This window comes from Bicyclus anynana, chromosome 9 (assembly GCF_947172395.1).
Source record: "Bicyclus anynana chromosome 9, ilBicAnyn1.1, whole genome shotgun sequence".
NCBI lineage: Eukaryota > Metazoa > Arthropoda > Insecta > Lepidoptera > Nymphalidae > Bicyclus > Bicyclus anynana.
The window spans coordinates 8,947,603-8,965,633 of NC_069091.1; the positions used below are offsets into that span (position 1 = coordinate 8,947,603).

The window sequence follows — 18,031 nt, forward strand, 5'->3', positions numbered from 1 at the left end:
TTGGTTTGTGATTGGCGCTTGCGGTGATGTGATATAATCACATCACTGCAAACGGCAATTACGCTGTTATCTCTATGAATGACGTACTAGTTATTATTGACGGGACAAAATAAAATATAGCTTATTAATACTTCCATAATTCAGTTTGAACACTGTTTACAAAAGAGGCAAGCCTATTATAAAAATTGTGTGTGATAAAGTCCATAGGTATTTAATCCGAGGAATATGATGGCTGTACCGAGTATCAATGGGTTGTACGGTGTACTACATTGCCTTTTCTTCAAGGGAAAATAAACAAAAAAAAATTTTTGACCAAATGACATTAACATGACAATTGTCGCCACAATTAGGAATTGACAAATAAATTATTTGATTTGACGTCTGTGGAAAGTTAAAATATTGACAAAATGTTTGTAATTTTTATCAGGAAAATTTAAAAATATTCAAGATAACAATTTCCGTTTATTTTTATCATACTAATACTGTTCAAAGTATAATTATATATAAATAGTATAATACGGTTAGCCGTAGTGGTGATGACGGCCGCGTTTTTGTAATCACATATCAAATTGCTCAGTTACGAGTGAATAGTGATTATAATTACACAATAAACAATAAGGCAGTTTAAATAAACATGTTTATTTATATGAAAGCACAATACAATTGCGCTGTATAAACAAGAACTTAGTAACCTTTCAATGGAAACACAAATTAATTTTTAAAATTATTTAATGTAAAAAATGACAATGAAAGAATGGAGTAAATTATTTCCCAATAAAGAAGCATTCATAATATTTTCTCTATATATTATACTATTTGTATTTCAAGGTATGTAAAAGCTACTTTCTTAATCAGACTGTTTTCAAAGGCAATTAATTTTCAAATAAATTTAGATATAAGTACCTGGTGAAAGTTATGAATAATACTTCTATTAAATTTATGTATAAAGATTTAGTTTTGATTAATTGTAAGTAATAGTTTACACCAGTTTAATCCTTTACACATAAATTTCATGTAATTTTTTTGCATATAAATAATATGTTCAGTTTGAATTGAACCTTAATTACTCTAATTTCTGCAATATTTTAGGTGTATTTATAACTGCTTCAAAAACTGAAAACGGAGTGTATGACTACAACACAACACTTGTTGTGTTTCTCTCTGAATTGCTGAAACTTGTTATATCTGGTGTATTGTATACATACAAAAAGAAGTAAGTAAAAACTCTATTCTCATAACATAGATGAATGACAAAAATTAGCAGTAGTCACTTGAAATTAAAATTGCCCTTGGTAACTGAGGGACTGAGGGTTGGGTCTTACAAATAGTGTTGGTGTTGAGACATATATCTTAACATACCATAGTTTCACTATGCAGTTGCCTCATCCAAAAATCATAGTAGGGACTGGTATCACCATAGAGACTATAGGTTGGTATACTTGAATATAAAGATGATGTGGTAAACTGGTGTATTAATTTACTGAACTGATTATAAGGATATAAAATAAACTATTATCAAATAGGTGTAGTGCAATGGATTGGTGGAATGGTAATCTGGTAATGAATTGGTAAAACAATCTATCCACACATGAGCGGTTGAGAGAATTTAAAATATGGAATGTGAATGTAGATGGCCAAACCTAAAGTGGGCAAATTAAGGGGTTCGCCATACTGGTATGTGTTTATGATATGACAATTCTTAGTTCATGTTTGTCTCACTGCCTTACCAAACTTGGTAGAATATACCCTATTACTGCAGCATTGGATTCCTATTCTAATATAGAACTTGATGTATAATAATGTGTTTTTAACATATTACTTCAAAATTTGTTAATGGGTTGTTAAAATAGGCTGACAATTGTTGCTGTTAAAACTCCTTTACATACCAACTAAATATGCCTCACTATTTTAAAATACTAGGAGCAACTGGGCAAAATCTGAAAGAGGTCAAGAATTGTGTTGTGTATTATTTTTAACAAAAAATACTAAGTTAAAGTATTTTGAAGTTTGGTTAAGAGAATGATAATGAAAATTTGAGTTAAATGACATGATTTATTTTTTGTTACATAAATATAATTCTTCATTTTTGTTTCAGAAATAAGCCAAACATTTTCAGAGCTGTGATTATAAACTATAACTTGGCTCTATATTACTTCATCCCATCTCTGCTGTATTGTTTTTACAACAATCTAGCGTTTATAAACTTGTCACATTATGATCCAACATCATACTACATCCTCCTGCAGTTTAGAGTTGTATTGACGGCGCTGATTTTTCAGGTAATTACTAATTACATATTTTATAAAACAAAGTCTGCCACCATGTATTTCTGTCCGTCGCCAGTAATTTTGTAAACTATTGAATGGATCTTCAGTTAGGATTAACCAATAGATAAAGTTATTTATGGGGTCTTTAGTTAGGTATATATAATATATATATTTATATAATTTATATATTTATATATTTATATAATTTATATATTTATATAATTTATATATTTATATAATTTATATATTTGTATAAATTGATTGAAATAAATTGGAATAAAAACACTTTTACACACAATTATGATAATTTTAATTAAAAAAATAGTGATGTTTTCATAGTTGTTTGTTGTGCTGTTAGGAGTGTCTGTTAGTTACTAATACAATAACTAGATTAGAAGGCTGACTATTTTTCGGTCAGAAAATCAGTATTATCATGCAATATGGCAATATTGCCCGACTTCTGGGCATTTTACCAATGAACTATTAATTCGGACAAATATAATGCCTGAGTCGTTAAATGTAATTGAAATTTTTATATATATTTTTTATTTTTATAATATATAGGTTGTCAATTTAAGTAAGTAGGTAGTTATAATATGATTTAAACTTGTATATATCATTGAAAAAATAACTAGGTTTAATAAAAATTAAAGCTTAATTAGCTATGTTTAGATACACCATAAAGCACAAACCACTAAATATATGGATTATTAATTTTGATCTTCCAATTATGCAATGAAATAAACCAGAATAATTCAAATACAAACCAATATTATAGTTGTATACCTTTTTATGAGCGGTAGCAACAGTATACCTACTCGTACATTGTATTCACTGGAAAATTATTTTACTGTGTAGAACACTGGTGCATATTTGATAACATGTTTATCATGATAATACAATTCCATAGAAATTCAGTTAGATTTATGTATGGATATGGCAAAAGATAATTATTTTACTAATTTATTAATTTTGTTACAAGTATGTACTGATAGTAGCACTATTGATTCATACCAGTTATTTTTTTGGACTATGTTATCTTTTTTTTTAAACCAATCTAAGCTCCAATTAAGATAATAATAAACTTTTATCACAACTTCCAAGAATGTTTTATACATGGAATGTGTAAGGCATTGGCATATCTAGGATTATTTCCTAGGGCCTGGCCCCCGACATCAAGTCTATTATCTAGTATCTTAATAGAATTCCATAACGGTAGGCCAGAATTCCATTCCATTCTTATTGCAATTCCAAGAATTAATTCCATTTTTAGGTGGGCCCGGCCCACCCGGCCCACCCGCTGTATACGCCTATGGTGTCGTCGTCGTCATCAACCCATATTCGGCTCACTGCTGAGCTCGAGTCTCCTCTCAGAATGAGAGGGGTTAAGCCAATAGTCCACCACGCTGGCCCAATGCGGATTGGCAGACTTCACACACGCAGAGAATGAAGATAATTCTCTGGTATGCAGGTTTCCTCACGATGTTTTTCCTTCACCGATTGAGACACGTGATATTTAATTTCTTAAAATGCACACAACTGAAAAGTTGGAGGTGCATGCCCCGGACAGGATTCGAACCCACACCCTCCGGAATCGGAGGCAAAGGTCATATCCACTGGGCTATCACTGCTCTTGGTGTAAGGCCTTGTTAAAATGACTGCCATTTAAAAAAAAATTGACAAACTATGAGAATATTTTATAAAAATAAACATAGTGACCAGAAACGACGATTATACCTTGTTTAGCTTATATATATACAGGGTGCTGGGGAGTATTTCCCATAACTTCAAGGTGTTGACGATTCCACTTATAGGAGTCGAACTGCTTAATTAATATTTTTTTTATTTTCATACAAAATAATTCAAATAATTCCAACTATCCGTAACTAAGCGTAGATAAAAGCTTGTGTTACATACACACGCTTTTATCTACGCTTGCATTTTAAAATTCTACGTCATAATTATAACTTATAAGGACGCATTTAAAGGACACATTTTAAGATCTATTTACAAAATCAATAATATTTACTCTGAAAATATTATTTTTAGAACATATGTTCTTTCACTTTGACGGCTTCCGTGACGCAGAAATTTTAAAATGCGCGGTGGATCTACAAGGCGGAGGTCCTGCGTTCGATCCCCGGCTGGGCAGATTGAGATTTTCTTAATTTGTCCAAGTCTGGCTGGTGGGAGGTGTATAATTTTCTATCTCCATTTTACTATTTTAACATGATAAAATATGTATAATCACCACATTGCCTACCTGTATGTAAAATTCTTATAACATATAGTAACTTGTGACTCACGCCCATTTTCAATAACCTACCCAAGATTACGGATAGATAGCTCTATCCTCGATTATTAGTAACAGTCAAACTATCTTTACAGAGTCAAACAATGTCAGTAGTTTATTGAAAACCAGATAAGAACAGAAAGATAGATTTTGTTAACTTCAGTAAGCGAAATGGCGGATAGATAGGTTATTGAAAACCGCCGTTAGAGTACTTAAATATGATATTATTATTATTTAAAAATTAAAATATATTTGTTAATTTCAGTTCCTGTTTAAAAAGAAACTCACCTTCATTCAATGGATCTCACTCGGTGTCCTCACATTGGGATGTATGATAAAGAATTTCGACGCTGCTACAATGTCGGCAAAGGAAGATACGGATCTCTGGTCACAAATATTCAACATATACTTTTTGTCAATCAACTTTCAAAATTTTTGTTCTTGTCTAGCCGGCACTTACAATGAATATCTGTTAAAAACGAAGGGATCAAACGTGGATATATTCCTTCAAAACGTCTACATGTATTTGGATTCTGTTATATGCAATTTTTTCATTTTGATGTACAAAGGTGAACTGGGAAACGTATTTAGCGATTTCCAGTCTCTAGGCGATGTGTTTGTTATACTCATCACTGTGAATAGTGCCATAGTAGGTATAGTGACTAGCTTTTTTCTAAAAAATTTGAATTCGATCCTCAAAACGTATGCCAGTGCTCTAGAGTTGATAATAACAGCTGTAGTGTGTTATATACTTTTCAAAATACTTATTACGTGGTACACTATTCTGTCCATTAGCTTAGTTAGCGTTGCTGTTGCTATGTATATGAAAAATCCTGTGAATAATGTTAATCCCAATGAAGATGACAAAAAACCACTCATGGAAGTAGTTGTAGACTGAATTTTGAATTTTTAGCGTTAAAAAATTTGACTGAAACCCTGACTTCAATTGAGCTATACGAGAAAATTTGTGTTAAGTGGCCATTTGCTGCGCTCCTTCAAGGTTAAGTTACACAAAGATAGTTTCAATGACCTTATCGCCTTCGCCTTGTATAAACAAATGATGGGAGAATCGTTTTTCAAAAGCAATTGATCGACCTTCTGAATTATCTTTGGTAACTGCGTGTGTGTACCAATATGTAATTGTATTGCACCATTCAGTTGGAAATAAATGGAGGAGGGAATGAATAAACGATAGTAAGCGAATATTGTAGCATTTTCTTATTACAAAATTAGATATTTTGCTGAAGGGGTCAAAGGATTTCCTAAATTCAGCAAAATTACCCAAGTCTAATGAAAGAAAAAGTGTTAAACGCGTGTCCGGTTGAAACCTAAAGATGTCAAATGATTGAAATTTTCTTACGTGATTGTAATAGCGTCAACGTGTTGCTATGGTTACTCCTGGCGCATCGTACGCATCGCATCAAATGTAATTTAGGATTCTTTGTAAAGAAAGTCGTACAAATGCGTCCACTGATCCGCATCGTACGGATCCGCATCGTACGTCGCATCTGCATCAAACGGATTTTATTAAAAATAAAAATCTGTTGGATGCGACGCGTCCGATACGTACGATGCGGATCAGTGTACGACTACCATTACTGTACATCGCTATCACCTGAAAATGGGAAACCCGCATTGATGTAAATTGAAGCGAATAGGCTCAAAACTTATAAACAGAATTGAAAAATTCTTTCACTGATGGAAAGCTACATAACAGCGAGTAACATTGGCTATAAAATATGTCCCCATATTCCCACGGGAAATGGCGCCGCGGCGAGTTCGCTAGTAGTTCATAACGATCTCAATAACTTTCTTTTTACGAGTACCTACTTAGTGATAAGTCAGTATTATTATATTCATTCGAAGGAAGTGATAGTAACTTTAGACATTATATCGTGATACCTAATAATTATTTAAAGGACATTATATCTTTCAAATATACCTATTAAGTGACATTTATTTTAAATTTAATTAACTATCTACCATTATTATGACAATTACTAATAACAAAACCATGTAGATTAATTAGGTAGTAGGTATTCGTGTCTTTAATAATTGACCCCAATCACACTAAAAACTTGACTAAATTAAATTTTAATTTAAATCACACAAATGTGTTTTATGATAAATTAGTAAAAATTAAATCTCGTTAATCTGTCCATTCTGAATTGGAAGACGTTTTGTAACTAGGAGGCTTAAAATTATTCTTTTCTACCTATTCTGCCAAAGCCATTATAATCCAGACTCAATAGTATTGTCTACATTGTACTATAGCTTGGCAAATTCGCTCGTAACACTGTTGATGGTCTGCGGGGGCCGGGACAGATAAACCCACAACTGATGCTCCCCATCCAGCCTCTAACCCACGTGCACGACTTCACACCCGCGCAGTCCTTCCCTCCCCGTCGCCCGCATATCATGAGAGTGTCATCAACGAACTGGGTCGGGAGGTGGTGACAGATAAACCCACAACTCATGCTCCCCACTTCCAGCCTCTACCCCGCGCGCCCGACTTTACAACTGCGTCCTTCCCTCCCCGTTGCCCGCATATCATGAGAGTGTCATCAACTTGCCAACTTGCCAAGCTATAACTTACCTATGACAGGTGCTTATTGTGACAAACTTTAATTAATCTTTATAAAATTGGTACATCGTTTTTAGGTAGGAAAAACTGGCTAATGTAATGTGTTCTTTGTTGTTAAGTCATTACATAATTAATATATTAGGTATAAATTATTTTTTTTATTAGTAAATATATATTATCTTGTAATTTATTGGTTTCATAAATTACCTAATAAGTAAAAAAATTACAAGTCCTTTTAATAAACATCTGACTTGACTGAATAGTGTTTGTTCTGCTTTTTTTCAATGTTTGTTACCTCGTAACTTCGTAATTTCTTAACCAATTTTGAAAATTCTTTTTTTATTAGAAAGTAGCACATACGATGTTATTTTTTGCTTTTTAGTTTATTTTTGTGATTTTGTAGTCGGTCGGTTTCGCTATAAGACCATTGAGTGAACATTTGAATGACTCAACATTCCACATGGCGGTAATCTCGTGAGCCACATGGCGGTAATCTCGTGAGCGAGGTACAAGTTTGGTATTGTTATATTCCTGGAAACTTTGTCTATATGTACACACTTGCCCATCATGTCATGACACGACACGTGGTGTCACGTAAAGCCGGATTTATATTTGTCTGACGTGTCGTGTCGTGACGCATCAGAACAGAATCGGTATTATACATTTTGTATGCGACACATCAGAAACCATCACGACATGTCACAACACATAAGTGTAAACGTTGCCATACAAAATGTATGACTCCGATTCTGGTCTGATACGTCACGACACGACACGTCAGACGAATATAATTCCTCCTTTAACTTCCTTCCTAACTTCCGACCCACTGGTAGTCTTTACAAATAGTCAAACTGGACTTGCTTGTAATCTAAGCCTACTTGAAATAAATGATTTTTAATTTGATTTGAACAGTTAAGTTTTATGTAACTACTAAAAATTTTAAAAAATGTTATTATTTATTTACTATTTTAATTAAGAGGTTCATTTGTATTTTTTATTATAGTAAACCAGTGTCTACTTGTATGCTAACGTAATAATATGTTAAATTTTATTTTTTGACCATGTATGTAGGTGCTATATCCTGTAGTTTTATTTTTAACTGTATAAACATGAATACCAATAGACTAGGTAGGTAGATTTGTTTTTAATAAAAAAATAAAGAATGCGTTATAGTTTTTTTTTCTTGTATAAGCTATCATGCCTGATGGTAAGCGATGATGCAGCATAAGGTGAAAGCGCTTCCTTAGAAGCTGCCTATTCACTCCTGACTTAAAGATACCCATATTGTACCTAGGTGGTGGAAAAAATGGAAGCTGGAAGGAATATCGTCGATGTAGCGGTGCGAAATCATTTTGTGGTAATTCATTGGCTTAGCTCATTTCAGCGCTAATTTATTATTATTAATAATGTCAAAGAAAATGTGTAATTTTCTCTTTTGGTGTATTAATAATAAATATTTCTTTCTAACATTTTTATTATATTAGTCGTTACGTAAGCTATTTCTTCTGTGGTTACTCGGAGTAGACTACTATACTATGATAACTGCTTAGACGGTCGAGTGGTTGCTCAATGTGGCTTAGAATCTAGAAATCCTGAGTCGGGCTACGAAATGTGGACCTTTGGAATTTTTTCAGTAAGTTTCTCTGGATTTTTTTTCATAACAAGTTAAAGTTAGAAAGAAGACTACAATCTCATTTATAGTAGGTAAGTTTCAGTTTCTACACGACATCGTACCGGAACGCTAAATCGCTTGGCGGTACGTCTTTGCCGGTGAGGTAACTAGCCCCGGCCGAAGCCTCCCACCAGCCAGACCTGGACCAATTAAGAAAACCTCAATCGAAGCCAGGACCTACGTCTTATAAATCCACTGCGCCACGGAGGCCTTCGGCCGCCGCCTGGAGTTGGCAACGTAATACTTGGGTGATATTATAGCCCGTGCCTTGGAAAGCACGTTAAGCAGTCAGACTGCCCGCAGTCACTATCAAAAACATCTAATCTTCATTCAACCCATATTCGGCTCACTGCTGAGCACAAGTCTCCTTTCAGAATGAGAGGGGTTAGGCCAATAGTCTACCACGCTAGCCCAATGCGGATTGGCAAACTTCACATACATACAGAATTAAGAAAATTCTCAGTTATGCCGGTTTCCTCACGATGTTTTTCCTTCAGTATTTGAGACACGTGATATTTAATTTCTTAAAATGCACACAACTGAAAAGTTGGAGGTGCATGCGTCGGACCGGATTCGAACCGGAGCCGGATATCACGGCCCGAGAAAACAACAAATAGTGTAATAAAACACCCTAGCCCACCAAATTGCATAGGAGCAGCATGGTAGGTTTAAGCTCTTATCTCTCATATAAAGGTAAACCTGGCTATGTATTTGGCCGTTTAACTCATGACGTTCATTTACTGTTTTAAGTTATACAGGGTGCTCGGGAGTATTTCCCATAACTTCAAGGTGTTGACGAGTCCACTTATAGGAGCCGAACTTCATAACTAATTTAAACTAAAAAATAAAAACTTTTTATGTTTTCATACAAAGTAATTTAAATAATTCCAACTATCCCTATAACACACGCCTTTACCAACTTTGCATCTTAAAATACGTAAAACTTGGCTGCGTCATAATTATAAGGATGTGTATAAGAGACACATTTTAAGATCTATTTACAAAAGAAATATTATTTTCCCCGAAAATATTAATTTTAGAACACATGTTCCTTGAACAATTTTAATTAATTTACGGTAAAGAATATAACCCCAGAGTTATGGGAAATACTCCCTAGCACCCTGTATACAAGTTAAGGCCTAATTTTATATATACATGCTATACATAGAAAACACCAATTGTAGCTTGCAGAAAAGAAATAAGTCTTTCTCAGAAAATAATTTTTCTTCCATTGTATTGTTTCTTTATGAAATGAAGTTTTAACTAGGCTATAGGTAGGTACCTTAATTTGAGAGGGCAACTTAAATAATTACACACCAAAACACCTAAAAAAGCTATATTAAATATATTGCACAATTTCAAATAAATTATTTCTCTATGTTAGGACATTATCTACAACGTATTATGAAAATAATCACATCAGCATTTTTAATTATTAATTTAACTACTAGGTAATAATTTTTCACTATTTATATGGGCTTGTAGAGGAGAGTTGTGACATACTTCTTTCTGTATCTATGTGTCGCAGAGAGCACCATAACACCGTCTTTGATTGATAAGGCATACAAATGGTTCAACATCACATGATTTGGTTCCGGCAGTAGGGTTGGTTCACACTGTAAACAAAGAATATGCCACTTCAGTTATTATACAATGAGATTGAGAGACGAGATATTCTACTAATACCTTCTATAAAAACCTTTCCTGAAGTAATAACTTATAAATAAATACTCTGTATCACCAGTAATGTAACTTTGACGGCCTCCGTGGCGCATTGGTTTGCCCGGTGGATTTACAAGACGGAGGTCCTAGGTTTGATCCCCGGCTGGGCCGATTGAGGTTTTCTTAATTGGTCCAGGTCTGGCTGGAGGGAGGCTTCGGGCGTGGCTAGTTACCACCCTACCGACAAAGACATATCGACAAGCGATTTAGCATTCCGGTACGATGTCATTTCATCCTACTCCTAACAAGTTAGCCTGCTTCCATCTTAGATTGCATCATCACTTACCATCAAGTGAGATTAAGGGCTAACTTATAGAGAATAAAAAAAAATGTCACATCTCTACAATATTTTTGAAATTTTAAGAAATACTTACTGATAGTGGAGTGTCTTTATTTAATATCACTTGTAAAAGATGTGGCGGCAGAATTGGTGGACCAAATATTTTCTCCCAGGGCTTGGACTGGGGTATTTCCTGAAACAGATAACATTGTCAATTTACATAATTTGGATGTAGTATAAAAAGAAAGAAGGAAGAAGTTCTGGCAATGTAACACAAGGGAGTGGACTGGCATAAAGACATTCAATAATCTTTCCCACCTAGCTATAGACAAGAATATATTTAAAAAGGTGACTGCCGACCTTCATTAACAGAGAGGAACTTAAAGAAGTAATAGAACTTGGCCGAAGCGGTAGTATTGCTAAGCTTGTTTTTGCCAGGTTTTAAAGACCAAATTAAACCAACAAAAAAGTCTGAAGGGTATGGTGTGTAATAGTTGGTTTGCCTTGGTTGCCATTCTCTAGAGTGGCACACTTTAAGACATGCTCATAGAAAGTGTAACCAGCATATGAGTAATTTTGAAACGCAATGTTATTCCATATAACCAACAACCAACGAGATAATTTCGTGGTACGAAAGAGATGGGACAACTCCACCTCATGCGAAGTGAACAAGAAGAGAAATATAGACAAAATTTCGTCCAATGGCATAGGAGTTGTCCTACTCCCATCTCTTTCGTACCACCGCAATGAAAGAGATTGCGGTGCTTCCGGTGGCGTCATCGTCATCATCATTATAAATAGCCAATGGACGTCCAAGGCTGGACATAGGCTTTTCGATGCTCTTCCAAACAAGACAGTCTCGAGCCACCAGCATATAGTGGCTCCCTGCAACCTACTGGATGTCCTCAATTCACCCAGTGGGCGGTCGACCAACACTGCTGTTTCCGGTGCGGGGTCGCCATTGAACTGCCATCGGTTGAATTTTCTTTATTTCTAATCACAAGATTATCTCATTGGACGCATGTTTGCACCACTGGTGATCCATCTGCTTGTTCCATAAACTTTTACTTTAGTTTATCTACTTTTGGTAGTGTGTTTGGCTATAGACGTAGTGGTAAAGAATACAGACAAGAGTTTGACAGTTGACAGATAGCGTGTTGGTGTGTAAAACTGAAGGAACATTTTTTAATGAAACAGATAGTTTATACACACAATAAGTGGCGTGCACTTCATAGATGCAAATATGTTATGTGAACAAATTTTCCATTTTGTACAATTTTTATGTATAATGCCTACCCTCGTTAATAACTTTGTGCACGCCACTGCACAATCATGCTTGGTCTGTCATCTTACCACTACATCCAAAACCAAGACTTCCCTAAATAGCCCAAGTATCAATGGTGCAGTGTGTAAATTTTTTGGAGGTAACCTGTAAGCGGAGAAAGCTCTTTTCTATCCCACAACTGGACAAATACCGAAATATAACTGTTTATTGCCATTTTATAACTGACGTCCAGTGTTTCGTCAGAGGCGCTACAGACCTTCAGTTTTAACTGTACAGTTTTATCAAATGAAAATTTCAATCATTTTGATTAGAAAAAAAATTAAAACTGAAGGTCTAAAACTATATTTTATAGTCTTACTTGGCTATGTATTACGCAAAAAGCTTAAAAATACTACCTGAGAATATTCTGTTTGTGCACTGCTTCGTACTCCTTCACTGTCTTTGGCCAAAGCTTGAAACACTTCAAAGTCAGACATTTTTACTGTTACTAAATTATTCTTAGAGCCCATTCCATTGTCTACAAGTTTCTGAAATGTAATGAAATCTATACTAATATTATAAAGAGGTAAAGTTTGTAAGTTTGTAAGTTTGTCACATTTTTTAAATGGGGTAATCTTCGGAACTACTGGTCCGATTTTAAAAATTCTTTCACCAGTAGAATGCTACATTATCGGAGAGTGCTATAGGCTATATTTTATGTTGGTATCATATATATTAGCCTAATTATCACAGTTTTTGTCATACAGGTCGGACTGAAAATGCTCTTAAACAGACATATTCGCATGCGCTGCCTTAACTATTGTGTAAAATTAAAATTAATGTATGGAGACTTTATGTATCTTTAAAAGTTCTACAAAAAAGTCCGCGACACCATATATCTATCTTCTATATATTAGAAGATATAGTACCTTTTGTGTTTTAAAAATTATTAATTTTATATACTTAGGTTTACGTCATTATTTATACAACTAAACTTTAATCCTTATTAAAATAAATTATTTAATAATCACAAGGATATTATGGAGATAAGATTTGCCCTTTACAGTATGTTAATTACTTAAATAGTTTCGGAGATAATACAAAATTTCTAAAAGACGCAGTAATTCCGCTATATGACGCCCGGCGCTTACATTTACGTAGTTCCCGTTCCCGTGTGAATATGGGGATCAAACATAGCCTATGACACTCGCAAATAGCGTACCTTCTATTGGTAAAACAATTTTCCAAATCGGTCCAGTAGATCCAGAGATTACCTCCTACAACCACATGAACTTTACCTCTTATTATTAGCATAGAAGTCTTTATTTCTCTTGGCCATACCACCACTCTCGAAGGACTGGACCGATTTTGCTAAGGGTAGGAGTAAGATAGAGAAGTTATAGGGTAGGGTAGGGTACGGGTAGGGAAGCGTAGGGGTAGGGTAGGTTTAGGGCCGGGTTTAGGGTAGTGGTAGAGTAGGGGTAGAGGTAGGGTAGTGGTAGGGTAGAGGTACGGGTAGGATAGGGAAGTGGTAGGGTAGGGGTAGGATAGGCGTGAGATAGGGGTACGTGTGGGATAGGGGTAGGAAAGGGATAGGGTACGGGGAGGGTAGGGGTAGGATGGGGGTAGGGTTTAGGTAAGGTAGGGGTAGGGTAGGGGTAGGGTAGGGGTAGGGGTAGGGTAGGGGTAGGGTAGATGTAGGGGTTGGGTAGGGTTGGGTTGGGGTAGTGGTAGGGTAGGGGTAGGGTAGGGGTAGGATAGGGGTAGTAGTAAAGTTGACATCGAAATTTACGCGGACGAAGTCGCGGGCGTCCGCTAGTAATATATATTTTAGTTTCTGTACATTTGTAAATTTCCTTTTGGATTACAGATTTTAATCAGAATACCCCCTAAATTAAATCGCCACTAGCCCTCTTGAAAATCAAATTTAAAAAATAAATAGTAAGTCAACATTCATTCATGATAATGTGTTGTTATGTCTACTAGTTTAAAATACATTTCATTATAAATAACTACAGACAGATTTGACACTCATAATGCTTTTGAAGTTCACCAACTTCATGGATATCTTTATCTCTATCTATAACTTCATATTATAATGTCTATCTCTGTATAGAGATCAGTCTTTAAACCACAAACAGATCTAATAACTTTTTTTTTTATTCTGTACAAGTTAGCCCTTGACTACAATCTCACCTGATGGTAAGTGATGATGCAATCTAAGATGGAAGCGGGCTAACTTGTTAGGAGTAGGATGACAATCCACACCCCTATCAGTTTCTATACAACATCGTAACGGAACACTTAATCGCTTGGCAGTACGTCTTTGTCGGTAGGGTGGTAACTAGCCACGGCCGAAGCCTCCCACCAGCCAGACCTGGACCAATTAAGAAAACCTCAATCAGCCCAGCCGGGGGTTGAACCCAGGACCTCCGTCTTGTAAGTCCACAGTGAATACCACTGCGCCACGGAGGCGTTAAACTAAACTGCTTATTATAATAAGTATAATTAATAATTTGATAAAATGAATTAGCATTTAGAAAACTTACAACTGTAGGGTCGTGCTTCCACTCTCCATCTACAAAGAACTTGTACTGATGTTCCCCTTCAGGCAGATCAATTATAGTCACAAAATCACCATGAGATTTCACCATAGGAATAGTTTTCCAATCAGTGAAAGTTCCACTAATGAAAACCTAAAAAATTAAAGAAAAGGTTTAAAATGAAATATTCTAATGTTACCAGACCTCCCCTACAGGTTCATCCATATATTTCCCATAAAACGGGAAAACGGGCATAAAGTATAGCTTGCTGATATTATTGCTTTCCATTGATCAAAGAATTTTAAAGATTGGTCTATTAGTTTAAGCCCATGGCTTAATCAATTAAAATTAATTTTTAAAATGGTTTTTGTATTTGGTAGGTTTTAATTACTGCATTCTTAGTATATTTGTATGAAAGAAATTTACATGGTAGAACATTCGCTATGTCAGCTAGTTCATAACTAGCCATATATAAATCAAAGGAATGTAATATTCAAACATAGCACGCACCATGTTATGTTAGCACCATGGTGACTTAGTGATGTGGTGACCCTCAATTGTCAATCATGCTTCAAGCTCAATTAAGTAGATCATGTTAACATGCTCAGTATTTTTTAAGTTACAACAAAGCTAAGTTTCTGTCAACAATATTCTATAGTAAAACCATGCACATAGAGCGTAATATGTGAAACAGTACATAATTTTAAATAAATAAGATACAAAATGACAGTGTTGGTAAACAGTGCACATTGTAGAGTTTGAAGTGTAACATGCTAATTTTATTGCCCTTTTATGATCTGTTTACTTATGTCAAAAGTGAAACCGTCACAGAAATAGCATGAATTCGCCAAGCAATCAAATTATCTAATTATATACCCAATTTATCTGGTTAAAGTAAAACTATCAGAAAGTATAATGTTGTTATTGATTATAAACTTAATCTACTATATAAAAATAAGTCGGGTTTTCCTTCCTGACGCTATAACTCCAGAACGCACGAACAGATTTCCACGGTTTTGCATTCGTTGGAAAGGTGTTGGGCTCAGTAAGGAATATAGCAAAGAAAATTCAGGAAAAGGTAGGGGTAGGGTAGGGTAAGGTTAGGGTAGGGTAGGGTAGGCTAGGGTAGGGTAGGAGTAGGGTAGGGTAGGGGTAGAGTTGGGTAGGGGTAGTTGAAAGTTTACATCGAGTTTCACGCGGACGAAGTCGCGGGCGTCCGCTAGTACTGTATGATATTTTAAAAGAGTAACTGTTGAGTTTCTTGCCAGCTCTTCTCAGCAGGACCTACCTTCTGAACCAGTGCAGTCTTTACAAATAGTCTACTAACATTTCTTGTTACCAGATACTACTTTAAATAAATGAATTTTGAATTACCTGTTTACCGCCTCCATCCCATTTAAATACTGTTGGTAACACCTTCACGTCTTCAGCTACCTTTTCCTCTGTCAATGTGTTAGATCTTTCTCGCATCACAGTCTCTTCTACATCATGTTCAGGCACAGCTTTCGTGTAATATGGAGCTCCGTCCTCTATGTTATTGTCTTCCTCCTTAACATTTCTATCTTCGTCAATTTTTTTATCAAAAGTGAAAGCTTCACCTTCCTTAGCTGGCGATGATGAACCTACATCCGGCTGTTTTGTTGTGTGATCCTTGTGCCATTCTTTTGGTTGATTACTCCCAGCATTGCCCATTTTATTTACCTAAAAGCCCTACCACAAATCACAATGTCAACAGTTAACCTTGACTCATTAAGGCACAATTTAAAAGTTAAATACACTAACTAGTAAGACAACATGCAAATAACACAAGAAAATTAAGCCTATGGATGACCTACAAATAAAATAAATAGATATCATCCATTTTTTTTTGGCCAAGTGCAAAAATGAAAAAATACACAACACGGAACACCACAAAAGTCACAAAACAGATCAGCACAGACGTCAAATAAATGCAGCCAAAGAGTAAATTAATAGCACAGACGACAAATTAATAGCAGCTAAACCACAGATCAATAGATAATAAAATTAATAAATTGAGCTAAACACATTTTTTTTCTTCCGTCATTACCACAAACGGCGCAAACGGCTAAATACCTACTTAGACATTATAGATATTATCTATGGCTGAAATATTATATTTTTTTTTTATTATAAGCCACCCACAGACTAAAGACGGTTAAAGTCCATTCCACTTAGCGATCACAGCGGCCATTTTCCCCGTTGCGATTGCATGCGTGCGTTACAATCTTAAACTTAAAATAAACTAAAATGGTTATCGAAGTATTCTGCGCACTTTTCACCGTGCGCTACCGCCAACAGTGTGCACACGCCGCGGCCTGCTGCTCCTCGGTGACTAATTGACCTCCGGACTTTTCACTTTTCAGGCGTGAGTACATACTTACTCTACTCTTTGGTGAGTACTGAGACGTACATAGTGTATACTGCGGGGCAACATACACCTATTTAGACAGTTGATCTGAAAGATTAAACTCCATTCGTGCGTCGGAGCTGACACACACTTTTTTTAAACTGATGACGAGATAAAAAAAGCGTTCTGAAGTCATAACTTTTTAAGAGAGGGAAAACCACTTTATAACGTAACGCTTCACTTTAACTTTTTCTTTTATTTTAAGCCAATATTTGAAATTAATGTTGTCATCAGTGACGTTGTACAACGACCCATCTCAAGACGTGGGTCAACGTGATTGTTTACTGTAATTACTAATAATTATTCATTGTCGGCGCACTTTCACAATTATCGGTGGTCAGAATTTCATTGAAAATAAATTTTAAATGAACGTAGTTTAGAATTCTTAAATTCTATAAAACAGGTCTAGTTTTGTAATGATTTTGGTGGCAAATTTAGTGGCAAAAAAAAACGTTTTTTAATTAATCGCCCTTTTTATACTATTTACGTTAATGTTCAAACACTCCATAATCCATTCTACTCGAGTTTACGATTTCAACGCGCCTTGATCCGAGAAGAACCTACAACAAACTCCGCCAAGACTTATTTTTTTTTTGTTAACCACCATTTTATAAACTTATTTAAAACTAAGCACACAGTCGTATAATACAGTTTAACACGCAACAAGCTTTCTTATCATTTTTAAAATCATTAACACTATAATAAGACTTTCCTAAAACCTTGCGTTTAGTAAACATTTTGAACTTTTTGAGAGACATTCCAGTGGCTTCATGTGGTAGTTTATTCTAATAACATATGCAATTGCCCTTAAAAGAATTACTATTTTTTTGTAACCTGGTGTGGTGTGCAACAATTTTATTTTTATTTCTGACATTAATATTATTACAATCACACCTTTTAAAATTGCCTATGTTTTTATAAACATAATATACTAAATTCTCATATAATTATTGACTGTTCGGATCGCGAAGTGGAACA

General features: G+C 35.1%; 2 protein-coding genes across 2 annotated transcripts; one reads left to right on the plus strand and one right to left on the minus strand.

The window, feature by feature from the left end:
• Nucleotides 1-363: 363 nt before the first annotated feature.
• On the plus strand, nucleotides 364-8,309 carry LOC112046315 (UDP-galactose transporter senju). Its single transcript, XM_024082926.2, has 4 exons — nucleotides 364-828; nucleotides 1,090-1,213; nucleotides 2,096-2,279; nucleotides 4,826-8,309. Exons 1-4 carry the CDS (start codon nucleotides 741-743, stop codon nucleotides 5,456-5,458), a joined length of 1,029 nt encoding a protein of 342 aa, XP_023938694.2. The 5' UTR covers nucleotides 364-740; the 3' UTR covers nucleotides 5,459-8,309.
• Nucleotides 8,310-10,146: 1,837 nt separating this feature from the next.
• Nucleotides 10,147-16,568, minus strand: LOC112046313 (5'-AMP-activated protein kinase subunit beta-1). Its single transcript, XM_024082922.2, has 6 exons — nucleotides 16,461-16,568; nucleotides 16,000-16,335; nucleotides 14,632-14,778; nucleotides 12,499-12,630; nucleotides 10,913-11,011; nucleotides 10,147-10,432 (listed from the first exon to the last, which is right to left on the minus strand). The coding sequence occupies exons 2-6, from the start codon at nucleotides 16,315-16,317 to the stop codon at nucleotides 10,286-10,288; spliced, it is 843 nt and encodes a 280-aa protein (XP_023938690.2). The 5' UTR covers nucleotides 16,318-16,335; nucleotides 16,461-16,568; the 3' UTR covers nucleotides 10,147-10,285.
• Between the last annotated feature and the right edge of the window lie 1,463 nt (nucleotides 16,569-18,031).

Coding starts and splice junctions, on each gene's coding strand:
- LOC112046313 (XM_024082922.2), bottom strand. CDS start 16,317: ATGGGCAATGCTGGGAGTAATCAACCAAAAGAATGGCACAAGGATCAC. Junction 11,012..12,498: donor CACAAACAGAATATTCTCAG/GTAGTATTTTTA, acceptor TATCTGTTTCAG/GAAATACCCCAGTCCAAGCC. Junction 10,433..10,912: donor ATAAAGACACTCCACTATCA/GTAAGTATTTCT, acceptor CTTTGTTTACAG/TGTGAACCAACCCTACTGCC.
- LOC112046315 (XM_024082926.2), top strand. CDS start 741: ATGACAATGAAAGAATGGAGTAAATTATTTCCCAATAAAGAAGCATTC. Junction 1,214..2,095: donor TTGTATACATACAAAAAGAA/GTAAGTAAAAAC, acceptor TTTTTGTTTCAG/AAATAAGCCAAACATTTTCA. Junction 2,280..4,825: donor TGACGGCGCTGATTTTTCAG/GTAATTACTAAT, acceptor TGTTAATTTCAG/TTCCTGTTTAAAAAGAAACT.